The sequence below is a fragment of the Anser brachyrhynchus genome, assembly GCF_964034855.1.
Source record: "Anser brachyrhynchus genome assembly, chromosome: 2".
Classification (NCBI taxonomy): domain Eukaryota; kingdom Metazoa; phylum Chordata; class Aves; order Anseriformes; family Anatidae; genus Anser; species Anser brachyrhynchus.
In genome coordinates, this window is record NC_137695.1 from 60,805,518 (window position 1) to 60,830,589 (window position 25,072).

Here is a 25,072-nt window from a genome sequence, read left to right on the forward strand (position 1 = left end):
ACATTCACTGTATCTGTATTCACTGTTCCTTTGAAGCAGGTTGCACAGCAATTAACTTTTGCCAGAAGAAATCTCTCATGTCAAGCCATAAGCATTACTCTAAATGTTCTGTTTGTATAAGACCTTTGACTCTTAAGTAGTAATATTTAAGCAATTAGAATTAAGGAGGATCAAACCATACAATATGTACAGAGGTGACATGTAATAAAATATACATTAAAAAAAAAAAAAGTCTGTTTTGCAGCTGTTTTATGAGACTAGGTCCTACGTGGGTTAAGATGAGACACAGCTCAAATGCATCAAAATTTCATGTTTTCAGCCTTCTGATTAAAATGCCACTAGCTAATTATACAGTATATAAAAAAGAGCAAATGTATTTAATAATCTCCAATCCTGCAAAAGGATTCTTCTTCTGGATCCACTTTTGGACCTATAAATCCGTTTGACTCCTTAGAATTTCCGTACAGGCCAGAAGAAGTTGGACTTGGTGATCCTTGTGGGTCCATTTCAACTTGGGATATTCTATGACTCTATGATACTAAGAAGTTTGTGTACACCACCCCACCTGAATATCAGAGTAAGCATCTGCTATACCCTCTGGACAAAAAAAGGCAATTGAAGAATGTAGCTGTAAAATTGTATACAATTTACTAGTAATAACTCTTCCATGATAATAAATTATCATGAAATAAGATATGATAAGTTATCTTCCATGATAACTGTCATGGAAGAAACGACCATTTACAATACCTACATAGTAGCAATAGCAATTGGTTATGCAGAGCAACTAGTTAGGGTGATGCACTGGGCCATAAGAAAATGAAAATGAAATAGGAAAAATGTAAACTTAGGAACATTTAAACTTCCTGCTATGAAGATCTACCTATGATTTTCAGATGGAGAGAAATTTTAAAACTAAATAAAAACATTAGAAATATACTATGTACAACAACCTCGGCTTTTCAGAAAACAAAGATTTTTCAGTGATGTGATCCACCTCTAACATCTAGGTTCTGTGATTAAGTTAAAGCCTGATATCAGGGTATTTCCAGTGAGGATCAGGTCATGTCAGAGACCTAATGGGAAATCTATTCCCACAAAACTTCTAGCCTAATTTCCACATGAACTGCATAAATTGGTTTCAGTTAGACAAGCTTTTTTATTATCAGAACTGAATCTGTGAACTTGGCATGTTTTCTCACTTATCTAATGCCACTAAAAAAAAAAAATATTCCAACATTTTCCAACCTTTTGCTTCTATCTTATATCTGAAGAAATATTATTTTGGAAGGACTAGAAAGTTCTGTCTTCATGTTGATGTTTTCCTTAGCCTCCTGAAGATACTGCAGCTGAGGACGTCAGTATTTGACCAAAAGCTGTTTTTTGAAAGATGATTGCTGTTCACCGGATTCAGCCCACCTTCCACCTTTCTCCAAGCACAGTAAAACAGAAATTATCAAAACACAGCTGCTACATAAAAATATTTTACAGTGGCTACTGACATGGACTGTACTCAGATATGTGACTTGGTGAGTTAGTAAAGAAAGTCTAAGGAAAGGATTTCTCATTGAAAAAGAACTCACATAGTGGGATCTTTTGCTCTGCTGTGCACATCTGGAAATTAACCTTATAATCCACACTCACCTCAACTAATATCAGACTCTTCACTAAGAAGCCTAGGGTGGTAACCGAATTTCCCTAGTTATAGGCAACAGAGAGAGACGCACACACAGAAAGTGCTTATGACTATGAGGTCTGACCATGAATTTTTTTCTTGACCATACTACGATCATGATATTTCTCTACTAACCACAGAATAATCTCAGAACAAGTGTTTAACTACCTCAGAAATCTCACTTAAATACTTAGAGTTAACATAGATGTATTCAGGGCTGGGTATATCAGCCCCTCATCTGTAAATTATGGGAAATAACATTTCCACTTTTTTTTTTTTTTTTTAAGAATAAAAGGCACATGCGACACTGAATGATACAGAAGGGACATGGTGTCGGGGCAGTTTCAGATCAAAAAGCCTAAGTCATCTGCCTTCTGATTTACAGCAGCAGAGGTGAGACAAGCTGCCAGAATGAATTTGCACTATATAATAAAATCCTCAGTATTGCTGAATTTTACTGTCACTGCTCCCATATATCCACCGGCACAGATGTTCCTTATCAGTTCTTTCCCTTCTACTCACAACAAAATATTCAAAGGCTTAGAGCCCATATGCAGTGGGTTGAAGAAAAAGACAGTAATGCATTCAGAAAACGTGACCTGAATGAGTGGTAAGTGAATAAGGTATAAAAGGACAGCTCAGATATATGTATAATCCAGTTTTCCCTTTCAGCACCGACAAACTCTCCGTCTTCAGTCAAGCCTCTGTGTGTACAGGCAGTTGACAGTTAGGGCTTGCCTGCATTCTCCCTTAATCCATCAACATACGCTTGAAGAGGAAAGAGATACTCACACCATCTCCAGAAGAAATCTGGAGTTTTTTCAAGTAAGAATCACGGAGATAGCTTACTTGTTTGTCCTGCATAAACACATCACTCCAGAAGACAACATAAAAGACAGCAGAACTCTTGTAAGTCTGATGCTTTTTTTTTTTTTTTTTGTCATTGTAATTGCTCAGCTATTCAAGGCAACGAAGTCTTCGCTAAACTTCATGAAGGTAAACCATGCAAAGCTGAGATGATTTTCAACTTTAAGAAATGTGGTACTAAGAAGAAAATTATAAAATAATTCCATAAAATAAGTTCCATGTGTAACTGATACCCACATGAAGCTACAAGATATTAATACTTATATTTACCTTGACTTTGATTAGTAAATTGTAGACGCCTAATTTTGATTGCAGTTTATTATAGGCAAAAACCAAATGAGGTACAAATCTAATCTGGTCTCTCTGAGATGGCTCCACAACGTGAACCAAAACATAGTAAATAGAGATTTTCATCAGAACCTCTAAAATGCTAAAGTAAATGCACCTACGGTTGCTTCAAGGTTCACTGCAAATTATGTAGGAATAATTTCACAAAGAGGAGAAGTATTCAACTGTGGACCTGTACAAGGAGCTGCATAATGTAATCTAGGGTTGCGTGTTGATTAGCTCAGAAGACAACAGATCCTGCTTGCACTGATGTAAACAGGAGTCAGAGCAAAACCCGAAACGTGCTGGGTTTCTGCTGTTCAGTCAGGTTTTGAATTTTAGCCTGTTAATGATGAATACCAGATGGACATTCACAGTTGTCTCTTGAAAAACTGGAGTAGTAAATACATTTTGTGCATTATCATTCGTTTATTTAGGTAAAAATTCCAAGTGTCAGGCTACAGACAGCCTTCAGGCACACAGAATATTTTTCTTTCTATTGCTAGGTAAGAGATGTTAGACTAATGTGATTCTGTCAGTGAAGTTAGCTGCCTGAATCTTTCTCCTGAAATACTTACACTTTTCTGTTTGCACAAGCTGTCAGAGTTTGAAACTGGTATTAACGGATCTTTCAAATTCCAATTAAAATAATATGTATGTTTGGAGCTTTAAAGCCAGCTATTTCTGCTTAGAAAATATGTGCATCCACAGAATCATTTGAGACTAAAAACATAGGACACGGAAACCCCTCAAGAACTTCATCTTAGGCCAGTTGTCATTCTCATAATAAATTTCAGAAAAGAAACAACCTAATGGAAAAAAAAAAAAAAAGTCTCTTCTGTTCACAACAGTAGAAATAGTGAAGTTGTATTTTTCAGATTTAAGAGTATTTTTGATGGATTATATGATCCAGAAAACTGTTATTGCTCTATTTTGAAATTATATGTTTATATAGTAAAGCAAACAAAGAAAGAAATCTAGTTCATCAATCTCTTACTACTGTGCAGTACTGAGATGTCTTTAGAAGTGTTATTTTCCTTCTTTTGATAATGGCAAGATTTCTAAATGAATTTGAGAAGAACATGAAAACCATATGTTAAAATTTGACAGTGGTGATCAAATGACAACAGAGATCCGTTAGTTCTTCCTTTAACATTGTAAATATGTGTTAAAATGTTTCCCCAAATCATCACAAGGATTAACAGACTAACACATGTAAAGACAGAAATCAAGAGGTTAGCTATGAAAATGACATTAACAGAGTTATCAAGGAAGAAAAAGAATACAAATAAAGAATTGAAGCTACAACTCAAAAATTCAATAGCATAATTCATATTTCTTAAAGAAAATGAGTTCCACTAAAAAAAATTTAAACCAAATTCTCTGTTAGCTTTATTCCCTGTTAGCTTTGACTTCCATTTGCTGTAACATTAAATGGACATTTCAGAATCTGATCTATTTTCAATGTTTCTCTTCATCTTTGAATACCACTAGAGAAACACAAATGCTTCACAATCCTATCTTCTGCTTCTCTGCACTGGCATCTCAAAGTAAGAATTCTTTTTAGTTTTACTTGATCATGATGGAAGAAACTTTCTCTTAACTATCACTACACATCTGACAGCAGGTACAGTGTTAGGGGCATGCTTTCATGCCAGGAAGTCCATAGTTAAACTTTTCAATGGAGCCACATCTCAGTTTAAACTCCTGCCATATTGAGAAGACAAACACAAGAGTTGTTTTCTCATCAGGATGTGATGGCAATCTAAGCAAAAGACTTCAGTTCCATCTTGTTTAAATACATGAGTTGTTTAATGGATTTTCTTGGGAATAGCAGACATCAAACTGTTTCTGGAATGCTCTATTTTTTTTTTTTTTTTTTTAAAGACTTTTATCTTATACACTTGAATATTTATAGTTGTATGTAGTGTTTCAGATACACAGTTTTATGTACAGCACATTTTAAAGCTGCATTTATGCCTTGAAAAAGGATTAGCAGAGCCATCATTCTAAGAAAAACAGTAGCTGTTCCCTAGGCAATCTGAGGAGTAAATAAAATGTCTGTGTCGTTCTGCAGCACTGAAACTAAGAGGTCAGCTGCCAATGGTGGCACTCTCTGAGGGACAGAGCAAGGGTCTGGAGGAAGGGCAGATGTCCCCATGACTCCTGCTTGCTAATGTCTGCTGGTAGTTAGTTTTATGTGCTACCATGCTAAGGACATGAAGGAAATCTATGGTTGTTCCAGAAACATTTTCCTCTCAGAGATGTCTCCAATGACAGAAATTAGGAAAAAAAAAAAAAAAGAAAAAAAAAAAAAGAAATTATTTGGACAATATGCAATGAATACATTATTCTAAAAATGTTGGCACTCAAGTGTTCTATGAGAAAAAGCCCAAAATCAAGACTCTTCTTCTTGCTGTAGCACAATTTAACTAAAAGGAGCACTTAGGAAATCACAACACTCTGCATATTTGCTCCACTAGTTAAACTAATTTCACTATGAAGAAAAAATCCTAATGCAATTTTTGAAGCTCCATGAACAGAGAATGCATACTCATGCTTTTTAACACTTTCCATTGCCATACACCCATGTCAATTTGCCCATAATTCAGTTTGTTTAGGAAAGATGGTACTTGGGCTAATGTGGACTAACTAATAGCAGACAATTCTACTATTTTAATTCTATGAATTCTTGCAAGTGTCTTTAAAGCTCAGAGGAGAGATTTGAATGGGGGGACTATGAAGAGAGTAACAAACGAAACAGGCACATGGTTTTAATTTGGGGGGAGGGAGTCTGTTATGAAATTTACTTGACTGCTGCAGGCAATATTGGAGAATTAAATGGAAACTGGCTGAACCTTAGCTTCCAGTTTATAAAGAGCATTCACTCTATAAAGTTTCCTTATAGCACCTTTTTACATAATGAGCTTTAACTAAATTCTGTCAGCACGGAAAGTGCTTCATATGGTTTAAGATGTGTCTTACTTCAGGAATTCAGAAGCTTTTCCTTTCAAAGGCAGAGAAGCAGCTCTAAAAGAGAGCTTGAGTCTCTAAGCAGTGGAAGATATTGTACCTTTCCCATGTCTCATGCTTTCAGCTAAAGACTTGAACAAATCTATGGCGGGACATTGATCTTGTCAGCTGCATGCATCCTTTATCTGATTATTCATATACTGTACTATAACCCTCAGTCTCCAGAAAACATGAGCTCTCCTGATAGTACTGTAACAGGTAAGAAAAGTAGGAAGGACAAATATATATCCCAGTTTCAATTGTATTTAATTTTCTTAATTTTCAATATGTTTTCTTTATTTTGGTTTTGGGTTCAGACAGCTCAGAAGGCTTGCCCTTTCTGATATCTATTTGACTCATCTTGGTGCCTCCCTTTCTTTCCTCAATGTAGCCCTTCAGAAACTTCCAGCAGGCTCTGTCATGCATAAGTACCACTGGATGGTATAAGAGGAGGAACAAATGAACATCCAGCATCAAGATTTGTAGTCCTCCACCTGTTTTTTTCCACTTTGAGCTTAATTCAGCTCTTAATTATTATAAACAATAATGATGAATGATATTTTGTGTAGTTGTGCTTAGAGAAATATCAGTGTGTGTTGTTTCAGGCACTGTATAGCCACAAAACCTTTGCTACCATTTTAAGTAGACACAAAAGCTAAGAGACCTAATACTTCAAATGCTTCTAAGAAGGTAAGTATCTTTAGCAGTGTACAGTGTTCCTGGGAACTCAAAGTAGTTACACTGCTCACATGTGCAATTGGAACTGAGCTTCTATTTGCAGAACAAAAATTTTAAAAGTCAGTTGAGAAACTTCTTTTATTTTTTTTATTTTTTTTTTTCTCTAACAAGGAATTGTGGAGATTTTGGAGTCTTCTAGATGTAAAGATGTGTTTTAGCAATGTCATCTTTCTGCAAGTATTTGATTTTTCAACCCATTGTTCAAGACAAAAGGATTAAAGGAATAAAATCTGTGGTCAAACGAGATGTTCATTTAAATTGGAAATTAAATATTGATACTTGTGTTCTGATAAAGTATAAATGAACTTCATCTCAAAATGTTACTTTGAGATGAAGGATCAAAGTTCTAAAATTTCACATACTAACTGCCTGCAAAGATACACTGTGCTTATTTTTTCTTAAGATGAATCTATTTAAAGATTTACCAAAAAAAAATCAGTTGAAAAATACCATTACCTCGCAAATCAACTATTGATTTGAACTTTTCAAATGACTGTCCTTGTAAGTACTATTCAAATGAAAACACTGGAATTCCTTATAAAGGTTAGGTACACAGTGTAATTTAATTAAAAAATTTATGACCATCTTTACAAAAGTAAGGAATAGCTATAATGAGGTAAAAGGCAGAAAAATATATAATGCTAAATTTGCTTCATATTCAGTACAGAAGCTAGAATGCAGAAGAAAATAATACAAGCAGGTGATAGTGAAAACAGAATCAGCCAGAGTGTTAGAATGACACGTGTATTCTTCTTTTGTTTGTTTGTAATTTGGCAGCCAGAATTATTTCTTTGAACTCCATCAGACAATTAAAGTTTCTGGCATACTAACTCAGCAAAGGGGGAAAGAATCAATTTTACAAGTGTAATATAAAATGTGATATTTATACTGTTTTCCGGTAGTAATCAGCACTGTCTGATGTGCAAGTAATTTGTTGAATGCCAAAGACACTTATGTCTGGCTAACAGTTGTTGGCTGATTTTGCTGAAAGCTGTGTGTCAGACCAGGAATCTGTTTGCGGTAAAACGGTTCGTGCAGGAAGGTAGGCAGCCTGCTTCCACGTTCTGCACTAATGATGTCTCTTCCCAGCAACCACATTTTCCATTTTGGACCCCTGCTCTAAGAAGTCCCTAAATTTCCTCTGAGGGTATGCTGGGGGAAGAGGGTATATTCCTTCCTCAAAGACTCAGTTCCAAAATTCATAAATTAACCAAAATGAAAACAAGATGGAAATGACTCTTTCAGATAAATTAATATTTTCTTATTTTAAGCCAAGTAATAACTGTATTTTGTCTTTGCTGCCTACAGACCTCAATATTCATTACATTAGATAAATAGGCCTCATATAATTAAAGTATTACCTTTTGCAAGCATTTTTATCGCTTTATAAGAGACAGTGAAATGAAAGGATATAATAGAGAAGAATGAGCTGCCATGTATACTGCTTTTCAGAAACACTGAGAAAGTGCTGTGACAGTAGCTGAATCACAGCCAACCTCTTCCCAGCTCAACTCCACCACCCGATCTTGAGAGAGGAGAAGTACCAATTGCAAAGCCTCTAATTCCTTCTCTTCCCCTTTCTCCTGATGCCCAACCTGCAATAGGAGTGAAGGGAACAGTAATATAATCATGCTGGTAGGGGAGCTGCTTTATACCCTACAAGAATGGCCAGGAGCACATTGTAATCCAGCCATGACTGCATGCCAGATGCCACACAGGAGCTGTGTGGCACAAGCTGGGAAAGACCCCAGGTTCCCAGTACAAAAATCTAACTCTCGATCATAAGACTACCCTTTCTTCTTCCTTAATCCTTTATTTTATTTTCAGTAACATGATAGATTCTAATCTACCTCATAACCCCATTAGTGCTGCATGCCAGTCCCTGGCCCATCTGCAACCGTCCTGAAACCACTTCAGATAGCACTTTTTCAAGCCACGCTAATCAAAATGAAGTATCTCTCAATTAATTATCCCTCTACAACCTGCATTCCAATCCCTCTCCATAATTGGCAATTACTTGCCCATTCTTCCTCACAAAGCCCAGAGTAAATTGGATAATTTTAGCATTTGTTTTATTTTGACTGGTCCTAAATTTAACGTGGGAAACTCTTTGCACCCCCTCCCCTTTCTGTTTTGGTAAAACAAGTTAGTTAGAACCCATGTCTTCACAATTAAATTTTCAACAACACATTGGGAAGGTCATTGCCTCAGCTGTTTATTGATCTCATTATTACTAAAAGCATGTGTTTATAGCTATGTCTGGCCTTTTATCATACTTTTTCACATTATTTTAAAACATATTAAACAATGTATTCAAAATATCATTTTTAATATAAACATTATATATTAAGGCCTCCTCTCCAATTTCTTCCAGACCAACATGTTGCAAAGTATTTCCCAGTTCGTATTAAACACACATGAGAACATTTACACTTATGATTAGGAATCAGCTCTTGACCTTCTAAACTTGTATTGTTCCCTGATGAATGCTTTGGTTCTAATTCCCCAGAAGGCCATGACCTGCTGAGTACCCAAGGTCAAATAAAATGAAGTCCTTAAAGCTTTCTCGTATGAATTCTAACATGCTTTCTAAGAATTTTAGGCTCAAATTTAACCCTCTCTGTTTTATAAGATTTTTCTAATATGAGTTTCTGGTTATTCCGAGCAGCTGAGTGTGCTGCATATTCTATGGTTCATTCCCTGCACAAACAGCCCTTCTGGCTTATCACATTCCCCTTCATCACTCTCTCCTGGAATCACAAGAATGAGAAGCGTTAGAAATCTACTCAGCCATCAAGGCCATTGGCTTGCTTGAACAGCCTGTTTCTTACAGAGCTATTCATGCTAATGTTTTCCCAGTCTCATTTCAATCTCATATGGTTTTGTTCACAGGGTAATGGCTGATATTCAACAGTTTTTCTCTTGGTATTTAGTCTAGATTTTCCCTTTCAAAACCTACTGTCATCAACTACACCCTGACCATCTCTGATCTCGCTTATGCTGCTTCTGCCCAATGATTGTGTTCCTACTGTGCAACATCCCTATTCATGCAACCTAAGATGACAAGTAATGCAAAAGATAGTGAAACAAAATACAAGGCACTGGAAAAAACTCTGGTTGGGTGACTTCAGATGGTATCAAGGGAGGGGAAAAAAAGTATGACCAGAATTGAGAATTCAGACCAGAATCAGCAAGCACAGCCAAGAAGAGACTGCCAGGACTGACGTAAATGGCCCAGCTGGGCAATGCAAAGGTGATTAGAAAGGAAACTAGTCAGAAGATCGTGGGAATGGGCTGTGAGGCCTGAAGATAGGCAGCTGGAGCTGAGAGCTGCAGAAAGAGGATATGTAAGGTAGAGCTAGAGGAGAGATGTAGAGGGGGTGATTCTTGTCAAATAGCAGGGTTGTGACATGGTCAAAAAATCTCTGCTGAGCACACAGATGAAACAGCCAGGCGAAGCACAACTGGATATGCTGTCAACCACACGTGACAAACTGGAACAAAAGACATTTCTGGTATCCTAGTGAGATTCAAAGGCAGAAACACTGCCTCCAATTATAACATGCTCTTAGAATAACAGTAGAGAACATGGAACAGTAATTATTACATGCAACAGGATTTGAGAAGAGAGGCAATATCTTTTATTAGCTCAACTGATATAGGTAGGAAAAAAAAAAAGGACAATCTTGCAAGCACGCAAGCCCTTTTTCCATATCTTATTTTACATACTACATCTTTTAATTGTTTTATGAATATCTTAGTAAAACATTCTTTCCAGTGTTACATCTATTTTACTTTTTTTGTTTTTAAAGGCTGCTAGCTTAATAGAAGTGTTATTTGGCTCATCTTCTTTTTAGATTTTGGTTCACACTGTGGCATCACAGAAGCTGATCAGAAAGTGGCAAAGATCTCAGTGAGGTTAACATTTAGCCCACCAGCCTGACATTTTTAAACAGAGCTTTCTATTTTTATGTTAATTTTTCAGCTCATTCAGTTTAAAAAAAAAAAAAACTTTGAGATAAGATTATCCTGGGCTAACTAATCATCTAGAAAAGCAGCTAAAATAGCTTTTCACAAAGTAAAATCAGAAGAATAAAGCAGATAAGGAGGAATAGTATATATTTCTTAGCTTATACAATACTGTATTTCAATTGTAGTGCACTTAAATAACAGGGATTTAATAAACTAGTACTTAATAAGGTAGCATTTCAGGTAATGGGGTTTATGAACTTTTTTAAAATCTGTTAAATAATAACATGGGAGTAAGGAGAATTTTAGAGTGCTATCATGCTGCAAGTTTGTTACAAGTTAGACTGGCAATAACACTCCTGATATTCAGAAATGTCTGTACATACTCAGCTGGCATGCAGGTGTTTGGCTAATAAAACAGAAATAGAAATTTGACAGTGAGGCAGAAAGCTACCAGATGTTCCTAAGGAATAATCAGGAGGAGAAAAGAGAAAGATGCACTGATATATCTTAAAAACAAACAAAAACCACGGCTACCACCTTTGCTTACCTGGTATCTTGAAAGTTATCATGATAAGAAGAATTTCTCTTTATGTTTAGAAAACAGCCATAGCACTGTATTTGCAGAGTATTGTATAGAATGTTAGGGAAAGGAACCTAAGAGACTCTTATAAAACATATAGAAATAGCTGTAGAACTGTATCTCTATAAGGCAAGTAATTTTAAGGACAGGCAATTGAAATGGAGGGAAGTTAATTGTTCAGTTGGAAATGTGCTTAGTAATGAAGACTTCAGTTTCTTTAGATATTCAGACATGCTAACCACAAGGTCAGTACTGATTAATTCAAGTTTTCTTCATAAATCAGGAATAAAGTTTAATAAAACCCAGGGTTGAAATCTGATCCCATTTACACTTGCACAGCACTAGAAGAATAACCCACCTGAACTAATCTCCAGACTTATCCTAGACTAGCAAAAACCTCCAGCTCCACATCCCTAAGTGCCAAATCTGCTCCAAGTACAATTTTCACAAGCATAAATTTTTATGCAGTAGCTTCATCAAGAAAATCTTTATAACTATGGTCCCCATGCACTTCTGTTGTTTCAATAACACTGTCTTTATCAGTCTCATCAAAGCTGCTGTCCAGCATGAGGTTGCTGGTAACTATAATGAAGTGATGATGCTGTAGATTTCCTTATAGCTAAAGACTTTCCACTGCTAGGCAGGTGACTGCAATTTCCATCACATCAGGACAATTACTTTTAAGAACGGAAGGAACCTTCACCCTCCCTCCTTTTCCTCTACCCCTCCCAGCTTAGGTTGCACATCATGATCCACAAATTTTCAGATAATACTTTGCTTGTGATTCTCAGCATAACCAGTACTATAGGAAATTGAACTGCAAGACAGAAAATTATTTTTTAAAGGAAACTCTATTTGAAAACCTAAGCCTGGGAAACAGATCACGGAAAATACTGTGAATAAGCTCTTGATTTTACCTTTTGAACAAGGAGATGATACTATGGGTCCCTGCAGAATGTGTTTTCAGAAACAGCCATTAAAGCATGTAAGAATAAAAAATAAAAATAATAAAAATAAAAAAAGAAGTTTTTAATACAAGAAAAAGTTGAAAAACTTATTTTAATTTGTACACACTACAAAACTCCGGAACACCTCCATGTTTTCATTCTTATGACAAACTGAAAACATACAGGATTCTCTTTTTCTCTTTTAAGTTATGATCTCCCTAAGCAAAAACTTGAAAATCTGAAATACCAAATCCTTAACTGAAAACATTTCCCTCGCAAAGTAGAAAACTAAATCCAACTGTGAAGGCATAGGAACCCAAACTCTCTAAGAATGGTTAGAACAAACAAGGCACCGTTAATCTGCTCTGTTTTCATATCCTGTTCTAAAGATTATGAATTGCAACAGTTTACCTTAGTGTGGTAAGAGACATGTACGTGGCTATGCAACACTGCAAAAATAGGAACATCACTGCATCTTAACACTACAGAAGCATTTACAGCTTCAATTAACTGCTTTCATGGCCTGACTCTGCATCATTTATTTATTTATTTATTTATTTTATTTTTGCAATAGGCCAAATGCAATCACTAAATTGCAGAGCACAGTAACCTGGCAAAATAACATAATAATATATCTTTAGAATAAAGTCTGCACTGTTTTTTGTTTTGTTTTGTTCATTTTTTTTTTGTTTTCCTGGGTGTGAATAATAGCACAATTAGCTGACATTACATTACCAGAACTCACTCCATGTGCTTACGGAAGCATATACCTCCACAGATCCACTTGAGTAAATTACTTGCATTGTAATTTACTCTTACACAGTGGACTTACACAAAATAAACAGAGGTGTTCTCCCACTTAACCGAGCAGCACACAGGAGCTGCTAAGTTTAGGCTAGAATGTGGCTGTAATGCAAGGCAAAGGTGAATGAACAGAAAGTGTCTATCTGGTATTTGGCAAAAGTGATGGTCTCTGATTAATTACCAGTGGGCATCACTGAACTTTAGGAAAATAGGCCATACTGAGAAAATGCTACGGTAAGTTATCACAGCAGAGATGCTAGGTTCCTGGGTAAGTATCCTATCCCTGCAAGGGGGGCATAATTCCCATTTGGAAGCAAGTCCCACTGAAAATGTTTGTCTCATCTGACTGCTAAATCACATTGTATGTAAACAGCAAACTTTTTATAAGCACTTTGTCTTAGGCTCTGAGTTACTTACTCTGAAAAAGGGTTAAATACATGTAGCTTGCAGGCAAATATTAACTGTCCCATTCTCTCTTTAATGTAGAACAGGATGGCACAGTTAAAATTTAAAATTGATAAAGCAGCTAGGAATATTACTGGAAATTAGCAGAAAACACTATTTTCTTTAGGTTAACTGCAAGGTTCGAGTGATTCTTTGCAAACTGATTTATCTCAGTGTTTCAGTAAAAGTAACTGGAGAACATGTATACAGCTTGCATTTTCAAATCTGAGGTAGAGAGTCGAGATGTCCAAAATGGCGTGCCAGAAAGGGGCCTAATTTCCAGAAATCAGTATCTCAGCATTTTCTTAGTCTTTTTAATTAGAGTAGCCTAAAAATGAGACATTCAGCATCACTATCATAATTCCATCTCTCTCTTTCTTTAAAGCATGTTTGTTTACTAAGAACTCTAATCCTTTTTCCTCAATGACACAACTCAGTAGGATGAAATTACAGAGAAATACCTATACATACTACGTATCACGTATGGGTTTGAAGTAACCAAGTTAAGTCATTTTAGAAGAGAAAAACTCTCAAAGTATATCAAAATCATATAAAATGAAAATCTTTATTGCTATTTTCAGGACAAGACTACTTTTTTTTTTTTTCTAGATGTTTATCAAAAATCCTCAAGAGAAACCCAGTGTATCTTTCTACCAACCATTGAGTCAATCCTGCTTGTATTTAAAACTGCCACCTCATAAAGTCAGAGTTTTAAAACTGTAAAATTCTGGATCCTTGAAGTCAACAGCAAGATCTCCATCAACATAAATAAAGTCAGCTTTTCACCTTCATGTTTACTTAATACTATTACACACTGCATTTCTTCTGGGCTATACTTATGATGCATCTACTGAAACCTGCTTTTCAAATGTACTTCATTTATTAATGTAGCAATTTGAAGAGCATAAGATTACTACATTTTGGACTGAAATTCTTGTTCCTGTTTTATGCCTAGTTTTTTGCAAGCGTAGTTAGTAAATGCTTGAGCTATTACTGCTAAACATCATATCAGTTCTTCTGACATTAGAAAGGAATAAAATGTTTCTCCTTTATATGGCAACTCTGGTTAATCCATTACGAATCTACTTTAAAAATGTCTTGAATCCTGTTTTCCTGGAATAAGATCAATCAGACTGTGGCAGATTTTAAAACCACTGCTTGCCTAGAAGCTGAAATGAAAGCAAAAGATAGAATAGCCTTGCCTGTACCAAAAGAACACTGAAAAGTTATTTCATTTTGTTTTTTATCAAGGTGGTAATGTTTGAACAATGGTTGGAAGACATTAGTAGCATCTTTTTTTTTGCAATGGAATTTCCGCAACTGTGAAGATCTTATGAAGTATTTATCTGTGAAGATCATGTGGAGTATATATAAACAGGGATGATACAGTAACAAACATTAGAGCTGAAGCCAGTAAAAATATAAAACCTCAAAACTGGGATTCTTTTGACGGATGGGGACATATGAAGCAGAATTTTGGTAAATCAGAAATTCACATTCCAATAGTAATCCGTTCCTTGAAGCATGCCTGTGAGAAAACAAAACTGAAAGACTCCTAGCAGCATATATTTGAACAAGCAGTTTAGAAGATCCAAACCCATTTTCTCAGAAAGCAGTAAGAAATTTGTTATTGTGTTGAGGTGGATAATGTTTACTGAGCTATGTTCCCAGATTTAAGTTCTTATTCAAACGAATCTCCATGGAAATCAATTAGAAAGCAGATGTGAGAAAATAACTCAGGTGCTGAGCTCAGATCTAACGTTTTGGAAAAATGAGTCAGGATCCCACCCTCAGTATAGTGACAAAACATTACTTGAATGGGATCAGAATCCTATTCTTCGTCCTTTCAGTTTTTAAATAAGATAGCATTAAACATAGAATTTAAATCTTTGAAGATTCTTTTTTTCATACTGTGACAATAATATTTTATAATGCTGGGGAAAAATTATGGCTTTTGTATTTTCCTTAAGTGGGTTACTCAACAGCATAATAATAGTAGTGCAATAATATCATAATTTTGTTATCATGACTAATGGTATTCATTAAAAACACCTGTGGCCATAAAATAGAGGACAGATGCAAATTCTCTTGCCTTAAGATGTCACCTCTTCACCTTGCCAAATCTCTTCACCCTTGCACAGGGTTGGTATAGTTAAGTGGCAGTAGCTAACAAAGTTTAACAAAGTTAAAGCATTAACTTTGTACCGAATAAACAACAATTGTCATACGTTTAGCAGACATAAAGCACCACTAGTATAAAAAACTACAAAAATAAACTTGTATCAGATCAATTTGATTTGGAACATACAAGATGTGAGAGCAAGCTTGCAGTACCGATCCCTTCAGTACAGCTTTTCATGATCACTAAATCCCAGTTGTTAAATGCCCTATTAATTAGAGGAAGATCCTACTGAAAACCTATCGTATTGTTCAATTAATTACTCACTGCTTGTCAAGGTTAAGCAAAACTCAAACTTCAAGCTAAACTTCCATACTTGTTGCTATTAATATGTATATGAATCAAGCACAAACACTAAAACAGCTTCCTAAACACTAATGCAAATGTGCAGGCAATGTTATCAGGACTATAGGCTGAAGCAGAAATAAGGCTTTCCCATACCTGGCAGTTCCAAAAAAACAATCAGAACCTGCAATTCAGCTGCAAATACTATCAAATGTACTTTTGAAACTAAACTAAAGATTCTGTTGTAAGAAGTGAATAAGTGCAAACAAGAGATCTCATTGATACTCAGAGATAACTGCAGAAGAAGTACCAGCCTTCATGAACTTAAAATTCATCATACGTGAATATTACAAGGTCAGCAGAGTGCAGAAATGGCTTGCATAGTTCTTTAACCCATGTTTCTTTGTAGTAAAGTTAAAAGTAGAAATTCATATAAGCAGACAACTAGGTAAGTCAGCTGAAAAACTGAAGCTGAAGATGTAGTTATCAATAGGCTGGAAAGTACAAAGAGATTGTTTAGGCATAGTATTGAACCTCTGTAAGAAACCTTTGGTTGCCATAAATGAATTGAGTGCTAGCAGAAGATGCCAAACTCCTATTCCTGGAGATACACATGCTCTGTTTATCCACAGAAAGGAAACCCACCCTGGATACACTGGTTCTAGCCAACTACCGCCCAGAATAAAATTTCCCACGAGCAAGTCCACAGAGAAGCTAGTCAAAGGCCAAGGACATTCTCATGTAATTGAAATTAACCTTTTAGACACAGCATAATCTGGAATCGAGCCAGGACACAGAATTCACACCACCTACGAGGCTGATGAATATTCTCCACCCATCAGTGGGCAAAGGACAGACATCCGTTCTCATCATCTTGGACCTCTGCAGTCAGAGTAGTGCTCTAAAATTATTTGAGTCCTTCCTGGAGAGGTACACCCACTGAGCAGTGACAGGAAACTGTACCTCCACCACTGGACTCCTCAAACTGTGTGGGCAATTGCAGAAGCCAAGAACTGTGGAAATGACATTTACGTCAAATATCACTTTGTTCACACAGCTTTTGTGTGATACCTCTACCCCACCCTACCTCTGCTTTATTTGGACTGTGAGCTCCTTAGCTACTGATGATCGACACATCTTTGTTTGTCCAGAACCTAGCACAATCATGGACTTTTTTGGCAGTCCTTTGTATAACTTAACAAATATTCTCAGTATTTGTAGAGTTTCAAAAGTATCAATTTTCCTCCGGATTATTTTCAACAGCTACATGGAAAAACTAGCTGAAACGGAACTGAATCTAGTCCCAACAATATGCAGAAAATAACCACTACAACAGATCAGTTCCTGCATAAGCAACAGCCAACTATATTGGAAGATAGACAGAGAAAAAACATTCAGGAGTTAACATTCCTATACATGTTAACAGCCATTCAGTGAGTGCTGGAAGAGTATACTTTGGTTAAGCTGATCACTCTCTCTTTTGACCAGAATCACTAGCAATGTTTTTTCAACCTGAACCAAGTAGAAGACTACCCCAAATATACTAACAATATTGGGGCACTTTGACACCTCAGCTCAATGACCAGCAAGACAATACATCTGGACATGAATATTTCAGACCCTTGAAACCCCCCACTAACATAGACCATGGGACATCTCCTGAGAATCACAGCTGTTACACTGAATTGTCAGACAATCTCAAATCAAGTTCAGATCTCTTATATACACATATCATATGTATATATATATATGTGTGTGTATTCAAGGCATTTACTGGACTGGGTCACTTCAATACTTTATGCATACACACACACACCACACACATATATAGGTGCATATACATACACAAATAAAGTTCTATTCTATTCTGAATATATACCACTACACTATTCTGTTTGGATACCATAGGTACTTATTTGTTAGTGCAAGGAATCCATGAAGGGGAAGAACACAGTACACAAAAGAAAAATACACAAGAGAGAATACAGACAGTGACAAGATTTTTCTCCATAATTCTCTATTAATGCATTGTAAAGTTTCATTTCAGTTTCAGTGCACTAATTTACATGCTTTTCTTTAACCTGTATTTCATTCCTATCTTAGAAAATGATCACACAGGTGTTTCCAAGTAAGATAATACCATGTGTTTTTCAGGTTACTTTTGATTACACCTTTGAATTTTTACAAATCTTTCTACAAGAGTTAATTGTGTCTAGACTTGCAACAGACCCTCCTTCATCAGTTATTCGTAGGAAATTTCTCCATTTATATTTCTCCATTTATAAGCTTGTTTCTAAACTATTTCTCTGTGCTATTCATGACTGTGTGACCGTGACCATGAAAATATAAGGATCAGAGGGAGAAATACTGTTTACCTTTCAATATAACCCCAAAAAACTAAAGAATATGGGCAATACATTTGTAAGATCTGAGCTACTCTATGTAAACTTCAACTGAGCAATTTGGAACAGTTGTTGGTGAGAGCTAGAACACTGGAAAGTTTTTGGAGTATTAATATGATACTTAGAAATGCAGCAATAATAGTATTCAAAGCAAGTGGAGATAAAACAAACAAACAAAATCACTAACGTTTCAGGGTCTGTGTAGAGACTTTCCATTGCCTGACCACTGAAAAGTTAAGCAGATCGCTTTGGCTTTGTTTGTAATGTGTTTATTTCCAGAAGATACTGAAAGACAAATGAACAAATATCATAGGCATTAATATTAGGACTTGTGGCTAAATTTTTTTAACATTATGTACATGCGTCTGTTGTGAGAGCATGAGAGTACTCCAGAACACTTCAGGTCAACTTAGCAAAGATTTCCCACCCCCCACCCCCCACCCCTCCCCGAGTGAATGTTTAAGTTATTTATAAAGGTGACTTCTACACATAAAGCATACATCTTGGAATTTTATAACATCTGGAGACACCTCCTGAGAACAATACCTAACAGGAGAAGCTGCAATGCAAAGTGGGCTGGATGAACCTGCATGGGAATTTGGGAATTACTGGAGAACATATCTTACAGATTACATGTATAATTATACTGACATCTTGAATATAGCAGAGCTGTGTGAGTTCCTGAGGGATTTGGGCAGGTAGAAAGGTAATCTTCCGTTTGACATTATTTGTTTGTAGTTCTCTGGAATTGCAAAGGAAGGAAGAGAAGGGAAGGGCTTTAAATGGACATATTCTCATTATCAGCAATCTATGGATCTCAGTTACAGTTGCTAGGAATAAAGGTAAATACTCCAGACTTTCACAAAAAAAAAAAAAAAAAAAAAAAAAGGATAAGAATCCTGCAGTTGTCACTAAAAAAGACTCTCTTACAGTCATTTAAAACATTTACAGTGGTGTGTGCAACAATTCTATGAATCAGTGTGCCTAAATTCATAGAATCATTTAGGTTGGAAAAGACCTTCAAGATCATCAAGTCCATCCATCAAGTTCATAGCTTTTTTTGTCTTAGGCTCCCTAGAGCTTGCAAGCAAAGTAGTAAGTGGTAAAAAGTAACATTTTCTTTTATTAGGGTTCTGTATAGGGACAGGCAAGGGGGAAAGGGGGGACCTTTGATGTAGCTGTGACTAGAAAGAAACAACAGAATTTTCAATAGTAAGCTAAAGAATAAAAAATACAACAGAGAACTAACATGTCCACATCTCAAGTATACATGTGAAGAGGTTTTATGTGAGCCCTACACAGTGAGTGCACAGTCTTTTTCTTTGCCAAACACAACAAGCTGACAAATACACATACATACCAGTGTCACTAGTACAGAGGCAGACAAGGCAAAATTGCATTCCTCTCACTGGCATACCCTATCTTGATCATTTCTGAAAATGTTTCTCTCCTCATTCTGTGCAGACGTGAAGGCAGGTAAATAAAAATTTAATAAGAATATACTATCAAGAAGGAATAATGGCTGGTTACCACATATGTTTCAGACAATAAACTCGTTTGGTGGAAAAACTGAAGGGACATGGGAATTAAAGAGCAAACTGTCAACCAGTCTCTCCAAACATACAAAAAAAAATAAAGTGGTAATGAAAACAAACAAGCGAACAAGCAAACAAACAATAACAACAAAACATATATCAATAAGCAATAGGGAAATTAGGGAAATTTGGTTCTGATAGCTGTCTAAAACTTGGAATGATCTCAGGAGCTATCCTGGTCCAAGGAAGCCAAAAGACCACATGAGTAACTGTCCCTTGTGAACTCTTCCCCAGGTGAACATCCTCAGGATGAAATACAATTGTTTATTGTGTGTCTTGGTAACAGAAAATTCAATCCATCATTGGCCTCTGACTATCCATCTCATTTCCAGTCTTCACAATATCTGGTAAGTTATTGAGAGAATTTTCTCCCCAGTAAAGAAAATCATACTTTAAAATGTCAGTGTGATTAATAAGACATTAATGGACCCATCTCAGCACCTTGTCTGCTCAAATGTCACCTTTTGTGGTGTTTGGCAGTTCTCTTTTCCTGAAGGGCATAAAAGGCGACAGTCTTGATCAGACAAGAGGTGCACTTGTTGGCACATAAACACAGACACTAACAATTTTAAATTATACAAGTTAACAAAAAGAAACTGGTTTTATCCTCTCTGGAAAAATTTGTAACTCAGACCTTTCACTGCTTCTGATGTTGCATTTGGCTGAACACCATTAATTTGAATGCTTGTACTTGTTGCTTGTTGGGTGATTGAACATATTTGTGTCAAAACAAATGTCTTGTTCATACATGCTGTATGAAGAGGCTTCTTTCTTCCTGCTGAAACCTGATCTTTATTAACCTTTCATATCAGAAGGAGGACGTTATATACGAATGTCTGGGCAAAGTATGCTTTATTTTTGACAGCCTGCATATAGTGAGCCATCAGAGTACCTATGCCTCAACTCTTATCTCATATCTGTTATTTAGAAAAATAGGAACTAGCAGTAGTTTCTAGATCAGAACAGAATGCGCACATACGACTCAAAAAAAAAAAAAAAAGCTGAACTTACCTAAAAATTTATTTTAAGGTTTTAATTCAGAAGTCAGGTTATTTATACCAATAAAACCATAAAACTACAGTTTGTATGATTTACTGGTATGATTATTTTAATATACATTATTTTAATTTTAATATGCAAGTCTAGCACCACCAAAGATGAAAAACAAGAATAGTCCAAAATGTTGTTCATATTCTAGTGTGGTATATAGGTCAAGATGAAATGGATCCATTGATCTTTGAACTTTATCCATATTAATCTGAAATGAGTGGTAAAAATACATTTAAAGGATAAGTGACAACAGGGAATCTGATAGCTCCATTTCACAGCAAATTTTGAGGTTTCATTAAATGCTTTCATTCTGTACTGGAACAAACACATCTTTTATGCATTTTTGTCAGAATTATCTTGTGCTCCATTTCTGATTGAAACTGAAGCTTTATATGGAAAAAAAAAAAAAAGTATGCTTCTCTCTGTGTGGCCTCAGAGAGGGAACTGTTTTATGGAATAATGTTTTATGTTGATAATGAAGTTGTATGGCCAAAAGAATCCAGATTCTTTTGCCTCTTCCCTCCCCCCTTGTCTTATTTAAAACATAATTTTCAATCGCCAAAACATAAATTAAGGTAAAAAAGTTAGACTGAGTGCCAATACCGAGAATCAAAGGGCCCAGCTTTAGTGCTCCAATTAAAATGGGGCCTATAATGTATAACAGACCAAAAAGATTGTGTCTGATTATAGTTGGAACTACTCTAAAAGATTTTAAATTATTTTGCTAATAAGTGGCCCGCTTACTTCCATAATGGGATTTCTGAAAAAAACTGTAGAAGTTAGAAAAAAACAGCCGTGATTGCTCATTTGCAATTCACAAAGTTGCCTTATTTATAACTTTATACGGTTGGAACCACATCTTCTGTGAAGGATGACCATATGTCCTTTGTATACATTACAGTTATGACACTGATTGTCACCTACTGAATAAATGAAAAAAGCTTAAATTTAAACATAGAAAACCTATATGCAAGAGATATTTTTGGCAAACCAGTGAAGGTTTCCTCTCAACAGCAATGGCACATGTTCATAGACTGTTCCATTAAAATTATTTGTAATGCCTATTAAATGAGTGCTACACCAATTAAAATAAGGAGGTAAATGAAGACAATGAAGAAGGAGGAGAGATGCACTGTCAAGTATACTTTTATCTTTCCGTTTGAAAAATCCATATTAAACTGTGGGACCAAAGATAAAGGTGTAAATGGGTCGAATTCATGCCAAATGGAATCTTTCAATTTCTCCATTATATCTTTGTGTATGTGCAAGAGGCCAGACTGGAAAAAGAAACAGAATATGTTATAATACAATACTCAGAGAGATGGCCAAAAGGGAGTTATTGCTCTGAATTAAACAGATGGGTTTCCATGCCAAGCTATGTTGCTTTTGCCTTTCCTTCACTCAACAGTAAGGGATCAAATGTAACATTTTTTTTTATTTTATTTTTTTTCTACAGCTATCCTAAGTGAACAGAAGTATAAAGTTATCTGTGAAACAGTATAAAGAGAAAAAATAAATACTGGAACTGCAGTATAGTATGGTGACCATATGCATTAATCCTCAAAAACACAAAGCAAAATATTAATTTCCTTATCCTGCTGGAAAACTTTTGATTGCTAACATAAGCACCTATTACTGCTAAGTGGTATTTCACAGTGACTATTTTTTTAAATGTGGAAAGCTATGGATACAATAAACAACAGATGGAAGAAGATAACTGATGTAATCCGGAGATTTACTCCTAATATTGTAAAGGTTTGCTTCTTTGGGGGAAGGTTAATTTTTATTTTGGTTTTATTTCTGACAGTTCCACAGGCATGTCATAAGAGATTTCAGTGAAGGAGGCTAAATCCTTGTTAGAGAATTTATAGAACAGAAACAAATAATTTCTCATCTCATTCCAGAGTGTTGGTAATTACTGCCTTGGACAACTGAAATTCTTTGCTAGACAGTGTCCTTTTTCTGACACAGGGGAATAGAGTGTTTGGTCATGTGAGGATTTCATCTTCATCATAGGCCAAAAGGTTGTGCCAGTAGGAATATTTTGATATGATATTTTTTTAAAGCTAGCTTTTCTGTTGAGATTCTTAAGCAATATTTTTTTCTCTCTTTCCTACTTTTCCTCCTCTGCTGACACTTTACATAGGAGCCAATCTTTTCTTTTGCAAGAGAGCAGAGCTCTTGGAAAGACCATATAACTCTTTCACTAGGAAATCTGTATTTCCAGGCTGACTAGAGACATAAAACAGATATAAGGAATCAAGTATTCATCCAACTACCCCAGCCCTTCTCTCCCTTCAGACAGCCTTAGGTTTCCTGGGTACACCACTTGCCATTCAGTGCACATCTAAGGCTTCAGATCCAACAATGAAGCCTATGCTAGCTGTAGCTGTATTTTCAATCATTCAGTATGCTGAAGTGAATAAAAACAAAACAAAACAAAAAAATGCAGCATAGAATGATGGAATATGTATTAAGGCCTATCATATGTACCATGGAATATGTATTGTGGCCTCCACCGAATACCCCATTTACAATGAGTTTTAAAGAAATCTAGAATTTTGTTATCAGTGCCATGGAATAAAAATAGTTATTTTTTCCACTTCTGGTTGCCAAATGTGAATAAAACAAATCCTACATAAAAATCATATTCCAACATTACTGTTCTTAAGACCAATCCTTTCATGGAGTTTTTTGTTTTGTTTTGTTTTTCCAGTGAATTTCTGTCACATATATCATATCATACATGCTCATACTGTTCAATAACGCTGCTCTAAAATTCTGACTTTGGGGTTTTGGTGGTCTTTTTCTTCCTTATCTATGTATAACACCTATCACATATGTATCGCTACCCAAATCCCCTAAATTTAGGATTTATATCAGTTAAAGAATTCAATACTTCTATCATATGAAAAACAGATCATATTTCATTTTATGAAATGAGCTATTCACAAAACTGTCAGTGGAGGACTGGATGAATCTGTTTTAAAAAATTTGTTTTCTTCAGTGCTAAAAATAATAATTCTGTTGCCAAGTAAAGGCAGAAAATATTCTGTTTATACAATGACCTTATAATGAGAACTTTTTTCATAATAAAATTATCATGTAAGGATCATAGGAAGAAAACAAAGGTTCTTTCTTCTTTTGATAAATTCGATGCCAAGTCACTAACCATTTTTTACTTGATTTAGCTGTCAAGAGGAGAAAGACTATAAATTCAAAGCCTGTCAATATCTGTGTTGGACTGCTTTAAGGACAGACTATCCTTTTAAGGGTTTTCCTTTTTTATTTCTGGATAGCTGAAAAGAGTTTTCCACTGGGTGAGCATAGTTCTCCAAAAAACATAGTTAAACAAAAAAACAAACAAAAAATCTAACCCAGATTCAAAGAAAAAAAAATGTTTTCCTTTTAGAATAAACTCTGATCTGGTGTTGCACTAATATTTTGTGTTCACGTCCACAAGTATAATTAATATGTAAAATCTTTTCTCTCTCATATTCATATACATATATACACAAATACACATATAGATACACACACACAAATACAAACACACACACATTAGAACACATACAAAATGCTCAGAATATCTGGCCTCTTACCAAGACCTTTCTCTAAGAATTGAGTGCTTTATACCTTAGACATTCTAGAAAGTACTTGCTAATGTAATCACTTAAAAAAAAAATAGATTTGCATAAGTTAATTATAGGAAAAGTTATTTTTGGAGGTAGTGTATGATTTACAATCCACATATTATTTCAGGCAGAATATCTTGTTTCCCTCTGTGTTGACAAGATTGGTCATAAAGAGATATCATCTGACACTGTAAATCTGTGTTTTAAATACAAATTGGTCTGTTCACACTGGCCATTTTTTCTAACTACTGGAAAATGCCAACAGCCTCTGCAGAGGCAAGAACTACATTTCTGTGTTTTCCACTTTATTGGATTTGAAAGATAGATTATATTTATGTTAGGGTTTTTTTTTGCAGTTTAATACACAGAAGACTTAAAATTATTGCTACTGTGAGACCCTTAACTATGAAAAAAGCATTGGAATATGACCAAAATCTTTGTTAGCAGCCAGCAATAGTCAATGGTGCAGAAAACTAGTGTTCTCAATATGGCTTATGACAGTCTATGTCAATGCCAATGCTGTTCATTGTGCCTGATTCCACCAGTTAAAACTTCCTACA

General features: G+C 35.5%; 1 protein-coding gene across 16 annotated transcripts in view; it reads right to left on the minus strand.

Moving 5' to 3' along the window:
* SUGCT (succinyl-CoA:glutarate-CoA transferase) overlaps positions 1-25,072 on the minus strand; it is a 338,160-nt gene that overhangs the window by 63,682 nt on the left and 249,406 nt on the right. Inside the window, exon 14 of one of the 16 annotated variants that reach the window (XM_080580282.1) lies at positions 18,452-18,517. The exons of the other annotated variants lie outside the window; for them this stretch is intronic. Coding sequence (XP_080436408.1) covers positions 18,467-18,517 — 51 coding nt within the window. The 3' untranslated portion in view covers positions 18,452-18,466. Of the gene's footprint in view, positions 1-18,451; positions 18,518-25,072 lie in introns of those variants that run through there. 16 annotated transcript variants of the gene reach the window in all.